The sequence below is a fragment of the Gekko japonicus genome, unplaced genomic scaffold, assembly GCF_001447785.1.
Source record: "Gekko japonicus isolate JY-2015 unplaced genomic scaffold, Gekko_japonicus_V1.1 scaffold2341, whole genome shotgun sequence".
Lineage (NCBI taxonomy): Eukaryota > Metazoa > Chordata > Lepidosauria > Squamata > Gekkonidae > Gekko > Gekko japonicus.
The window spans coordinates 122,040-128,694 of record NW_015167605.1 but is presented as its reverse complement, the minus strand read 5'-3'; the positions used below and the strand labels follow the sequence as shown (position 1 = coordinate 128,694).

General features: G+C 48.7%; 1 protein-coding gene across 1 annotated transcript in view; it reads left to right on the top strand.

Moving 5' to 3' along the window:
* The window catches only part of ADGRA2 (adhesion G protein-coupled receptor A2), a 131,963-nt gene that overhangs the window by 118,534 nt on the left and 6,774 nt on the right, over positions 1–6,655 (top strand). Inside the window, exons 10-14 of the mRNA XM_015413994.1 lie at positions 2,619–2,780; positions 3,483–3,692; positions 4,321–4,525; positions 4,947–5,155; positions 5,985–6,112. Of these exons, the coding sequence (XP_015269480.1) occupies positions 2,619–2,780; positions 3,483–3,692; positions 4,321–4,525; positions 4,947–5,155; positions 5,985–6,112 (914 nt within the window). The remainder of the gene's footprint in view (positions 1–2,618; positions 2,781–3,482; positions 3,693–4,320; positions 4,526–4,946; positions 5,156–5,984; positions 6,113–6,655) is intronic.

Here is a 6,655-nt window from a genome sequence, read left to right as displayed (position 1 = left end):
GATGTTTCCATGGTCATGTGGCCGGCATGACTAAACACCAAGGCGCACGGAACGCTGTTACCTTCCCACCGAAGCGGTACCTATTTATCTACTTGCAATTTCTTGCTTTCGAACTGCTAGGTTGGCAGGAGCTGGAACTAGAGATGGGAGCTCACTCCATCATGCGGTACCCGGGTCTCAAACTGCTGAACTACTGACCTTCCACAGCCTGCAGGAAAAGGATGTTGGGGAGAAATAGTTTTCACCTTCTTGTTTGATATACCCTGCAGTGTCCACAATCTCTAATATACACAACTTTCTATATAATCCCCACTTTTTTTTAACCCTATTATTATTATTATTACTTTTAAAAATAAAAATATATTTAACAAATATATATATATTTAACAAAAAAAGATTGGCTTCATTTACACCTCTTGCTCCACAGCGGATTTACAGGTTGGGTCAGGGATATTGTTTAACTAGAAGTATTTCCCGTGCCACATTGGTGAACGTGCAGAAAAACAGAAGAGACATGTAAAGAAATCGTATTTCACCTTTGCAGGCCTGTCCCTGAAGTGCAATTTAAGACCTTTTTTAAAAAAAATCATATACGCTTTTTAGGGTGGCCAGATGCAAACATCTACTGTGTTTTTAATCACTGGACCGCAGAAGGAATTTCAGCATGTTCAACTTGCCATGCAAGAGTGGAAAAAGACACACCCAGGCTGAGCGGAAACAGACCCCCTCCCCTCACTTCACTGCTCTGTTGACAGGCAACAAAAAGGGGCTCATGCTTTGTTTTAGTTCCCCCCCATGCCTTAGTTATCATAGTTTGAAAGCAACAGGGCGGGAATGGGCCCAGCACTGTGGCTATGAGATCCTGGTGCTGGTCAGCCTTAGTCCTATCCATCTGCAATACGGGGATAATAATACCAGCCTACCCTACAGGGCTGTTGGAAGGATCACTGGGATGACATATGTCTTAAGTGCTCTCAACACTGTCAGTGCTAAATAATGTGAAGTAATGTTATCAATATGATCAAAAAGGTACCCAGCACAAAAAGGACACCTTAAAAAAATTCACATCAACAAAACCTTTTATCCTGAGTTATAATGAAACTGATGTTCATAAAAGCTTTTTTACGCATAGGGACATTGAAAAGAGATGCAAGGAAGCTTAATAACAGAAATATAAAATTGCCAGTGGCCAGGAAGCAATCTTTGGATGATTTTGCAACATGTGGATGCGGCTTTTCCACCCAGCTGTTACTTTTTAGCTGTGACATTTTAATCCTGCTTTTCCTCCAAGGAGCTCAGAGAGGCAAATAGAGTTCTCTCCCTGTTACGTCCGCAACGACTCTATGTCGTAGGCTAGCCTAAAGGCAAGTGTTTGGCTCAAGGTCACCCCGTGACCTTCAGGGCTGAGAGGTGATGTGAACTCAGGTCTCCCCGGTTCCAGTCTGACCCTCTTACCATCACCAGATCTCCATAGTTGCCTCTCGGTTACACATCTGAATTCATTGATAAGTTGCCCTTATTCTTGCTGACTGGGAAGGGAGATTACAGTTTCACCCTTTTCCTTAGGAGGCAGCCGTGATTGTAACAGAAGCCACTCTACCTTTCTCTCCTGCCTACCAAGTGTTCTTTCTCCATGCCCATCCAGAGCAAGGGGAGGGTAAAGCGGGAAGCATTGCCCTCACTTTGAATTGGCTACATTTGCCCTCGGTGGTGTCGCGGTGTCATATCTGATTGGCATTATCATCAACAACATGATCCCTGATTGGCTAAGATTGCATTGTGAGGAAAACATCTGAGTGAAACGTTTAAAAAGAACTGCAAAGAAAATAGGGGTGGTGCCGTTTATATACCAGTCTTTGGGCTGTGACCCACTAATGCCTCCAGATTTACTAGCTGAAGACCAGTGACATAAAAGTAGGAAATGGGGGCCAGGAATGCTGCCGAAATTCCTCCCCACCAGCCTTCCTTGGTTCTTATCATGGAGCACCCTATTAAGCTTCTCTGAGTAATTAATCCCCCGCCCAGTTCCACCTCCACCCTTGCTCCCCTATTAAGCTTCTCTGAGTAATTAATCCCCTGCCCAGTTCCACCTCCACCCTATGCTTTTTTGGCTCTGCCCCCAATTTGTCATCTTTTGTCCATTTAAACAATCCAGAATAACATAGTGGTCAAGCTGTTAAGTTCTTTTGTGGACCGAAAGCAAATGAGATGTGGGAGATGGATGATCAGACCTCTCTGTATTTTAATTATCACTTCAGAACACTGAGGAACCACTTCAGTAACTGGTTGGCCACTGTGTGAGACAGGATGCTGGTCTAGATGGGGCCACTGATCTGATCCAGCAGGGCTCCTCTTTTGCTCTTATGTTTAACAGCCATGGAAGGGCTGCTAATTGGATCTGAAAAGTAGCCCAGTGTGAGGGGTTTGGTTTTTTTTAGCTCCCTCCTCCTCTGTTTTCCCAGTCTGAATCCCACCCCTATTTTCCACTTTGTTTCAACTTTGGCTTGTTTTCTGCCTTTGTGTACGCCGCCCAGGAAATCTACTGCACGTGCTAAACACTTCAAGTTCCCTCCAGGTTTCCTAGTGCTTCACCTCCGAAATCTCTGGTTTCTGCCTAGCTCACAGATGTCATTGTGGAGATGGCCAGCAACATGATGCTGGTGGACGACCACGTCCTGTGGATGGCTCAGATTGAGGACAAGGCCTGCACCAGCATCGTCCGCTCACTGGAGAAGATTGCCAGCTATACGCTCAGCACCAACTCACAGCACATTTCCGTGGTAGGGGCACAGGCTTTTCGGGATGGTGAGCCGGGTGGAATCACGGGGAGTAAGAGGCCAGGCGTGAGACTTGGATGGGGACTGTGGATCAAGACTGAAGGTTGCCAGTGAAACTGGACGTTCCTGTCAAGGAGTTCTGGGGAAACAGAAGATCACAGGGCTAAGACGGTGAGGGAAGGATAGTAGGTAGGAGTCAGATCTTCATCACAGGTTATGCTCTGGTTGACAGTAAGTAGCAAGCTGTGGCTCAGTGGTAAAGCATTGCTTTGCATGCAGAAGGTCTTAGGTTCAGTCCTCAGCACCTCCGGTTAAAAGATGATCTCCTGAGACCATGAAGATCCAGTCAGAGTAGACAATACTGACCTTGATAGACCAATGGGCTGACTCAGAATAAGCAAGCTCCACGTGTTCAGCGGTGGTGACCTCATTTGTGAAACGTGAGCCAATCCTGCCTCTGATCCTGGCCTAGCTTTTTGTGAATAGTTCCCAGGAGCAAGTGCAAAGCAGCAGGGAACATGAGAAATGTGCTTGATTTGCTTCATTAACAAATGATTGGGAACGTGGGGAATATGGCAAACCTGAAAGTCAGTGGCAGACCTATTGGAGGAGCAGGAAAGGTGTGGTAGCCTACAAATGGGTCCTCACAGTTTTCCCAACGGTATCCTTGCTTAGGAGGCAATCTTGTGGCTTTTGCTCTGACAGAACTCCAGGAATATCGCCTTTGAGGCCTACCTGATCAAGCCGGAAAGCTACATGGGCCTGAGCTGCACAGCATTCCAGAAGCGCGAGATGATGCTCGGTGGGCGGCCCCCACGTCAGGAGCGATACAGTGAGCCCCCAGCAGACCAGCAGCTGAAGTTCCGCTGCACCACGGGACGGCCCAACATCTCTCTGGCCAGCTTCCATGTCAAGGTGAGGGAAGTGGGAAGGAAGGACAAATGGACGAACGGACGGACCTTGGGGGGTCATGATAGGAGGGTGGGGTAGAGGATAGGACCCTAAAATTCCTGGGATAGGACAGATGCAAATCAACTCTGCGCTGTAGATGGAAGACAAGGATGGAAGGAGAGCAAGATGCAAGCAGAGATCCAGTTTTCCATGGGCATGGAAGGATTTATTGTGTTTAATATAAATTCTGTCAAAAATTCTGGTTGACAGCCTGGTTCCACTTAGGAACAGCTGTTCCTCTTTCTCTCAAGCCCCAGGAGGGTTGCCTCTTCCAGCCTCTTACGACATGTGCCTCCATTCCCTAAAACAAAAATAGTGCCCATCCCTCTTTGCTTTATATGCACAAGGCGTAAAGTAAGTAATGGCTCTGCTAGTGAATCTGACCTCCTGTGTTAACTGACTAATTGACATCTGTAGCTTTTAAAAGGTACTTTCTGGAGATGTTCACTGTATAAGATTAAGGGGCCACTGAGACGGAACTCGGAAGGTGCCTGTTGTGCCTTTCTTTTCCCAGGGGGGCGGTGAAGGGCGATTAGTCTTGGATCGGCTTTGTGGGGTTCTTCTGCTCACCTCTTGTTCCCTGTCCCATCAGAACAGCATTGCTCTGGCCTCCATTCAGCTACCTCCAGGCCTCTTCTCTTCGCCGGCATCCCCACATCCACCTCCCGCCAAATGCAAGCTCCAGGTGCTGGTGTTCCGCAACGGCAAGCTCTTCTGCAGCACCGGCAACTCTTCTCACCTTGCCGACGACGGCAAGCGGCGCAGCGTGGCCACGCCGGTGATCTATTCAGGCACACGTAAGGGCTGGTGCCTGTGGCAGGGGTGGGTGGGATCAGAGTGAGCATTATACAGGAACACCCCATTGGCTCCTTTGCCTTGCAGGGCAAGAGTAAGGGGGCAGTGGCTCAGGAGTAGAGCCCTTGCTTTGGATGCTGATCAGTGAATGATTAGGGTCTGCACCAATGCTCCCTCTAAGCTGTGGCGTCCTGTGAGCAAAAATTCTACTCTGTCAGCGACTGACATTAAAGTAATGAGCGAGCAATATGGCTACTGCATAAGTTAGTCTGCTCTGGAGCCGTCCTTCCTGAGCTGAGACAAAAATGTGTGCGCCGGAGGCCAGAAAACTGTGAGCTACCTCACACTAACTCAGCTTAGAGGGAACACTGCACGGTGATGCTTGTGCGGCCCCTTTGCCAAACCCTCTGTCTCCCTCCCCAGATGGCTGTGGAGTGAACAACCTCACGGAGCCTGTCCTTCTCTCACTGCGGCATTTGGGTGAGGGGACTGACCGCATGGCCGCATACTGGGATTTCGATGTGCTGGCCGGCTATGGCAGCTGGAGAGCAGAAGGTTGTCAGCTGATTGGCCTTGAGCTCAACGTCACCACCATCAGCTGCCGGCACCTCAGCAACGTTGCTGTCCTGATGGTAGGCATGAGGTAGAACAGGGCTGGGAGTGGGTGGAAGGGCACAGGCATGCCCAAACGTTACTTGCAGAGGTTAAGAATGGTAAGGCACCTCCTGTGGACCATGGCCACCAGATTGCCCTCTGCTGAGTGGAGAAGCTTGGCCAGGAAAAGGGGGAACACCTCAGAGGCCTCCTGCAACATCCCAGAGGCCTCTAGGGCAATTTCCAGTGTCCTGATTGGACAGATTCTGGAGAAGGTGTAATGTTGACACTCAGGCTCCTTTTAGCCCTGCTTCATTGGCCCCTGACAGGTGGATAGGAGGCACGTGAAGGAGACTTGTGGAGTGGAGGAGCATAAATCATGGCAATGCTTAATGGAGAAGGTCTGCTGGAGGACATCTGCTGGAGGACATCTAGGAAGTCCTGGAAATTAATTAGAATTAAATCAGAAAACGTAACAGTTGTCACTTAAACAAGAACTGCATAAAATGAAACAGCAGCAGAATGTGTTTAAGGGTGGGACGCTCAAAAGTCTGACGGAACACAGACCTCTTCACTTGCCTCTGAAAGGATGCAGGAGGAAGAAAGTAAATGAACTTCTTGAAGGAGGGCATGCCATAGTGACACAGGCTTATTTCTATGAAGGATGACGCTTTGTTTGTTTATTTAATGTAAAATATTTATGCCCTGCCCTTTAACTGCTTAGACTCCAAATTCTTCAAGACTGCTGTGATCTCCCTAGGGGGCGGAACAGTGAGGACCACCCCCCTCCCCGAGCTGCCACTAGCTGTCTTAATTCCTGACGCCCCTGCCCCATCTCAAGTCAGTTAACCCTATTCTCCAATGCAGGAGCTGAGCAATTTCCCACGCGAGTCACAGAGCCCAGCTGAAGTGCTGCATCCTGTCATTTACACCTGCACGGCCCTCCTCCTCCTCTGCCTGTTTGCCACCATCATCACCTATATCGTCAACCACAGGTGAGCAGCCTTCTGGTCCCAGTGGCAGACTCATGTTGCTGAGACCCCCATAGTTGGAAGGGGTTGGGTCCCAGTGGACAAGCAGATGGGTTGCATGTCTTTCTTACTTCTTTAGCATGTGTTTTTCGCCCCAAAGGGGGTACAGCAATAATTTAAAAATCACAATGAAATACAGCAGAAGGAAAGAATACAATTTACGTCAATTGTATCTTGAGCCAGTCTTGAATCCAGCGGGGTAGCTTGCCCAAGGCCAAAGGGCACAAGCCATATAGACCAAGAGCCCTTTGCCTTATGCCCAAAGGGTCACGCCTCTGGCCAAGCTGGAACTTTGTACCTGGAGACTAGAAAAGCAAACTAAAGCAAGCGGAGATGTTGCAGTTGGCAACCATCTGCCCTCTCTGTTTGTCTGCAGTTAGGGAATCTCGGGTGGGAAGGAATTTTCCTTTGACTGAGATCCTGGGTAGTACTGGATGAAGTAGGCCAGTGGCTGGAAAGGAAACATTGACAGCCCCGTATCACAGAACTGTTCATAAGGTGCAGTTC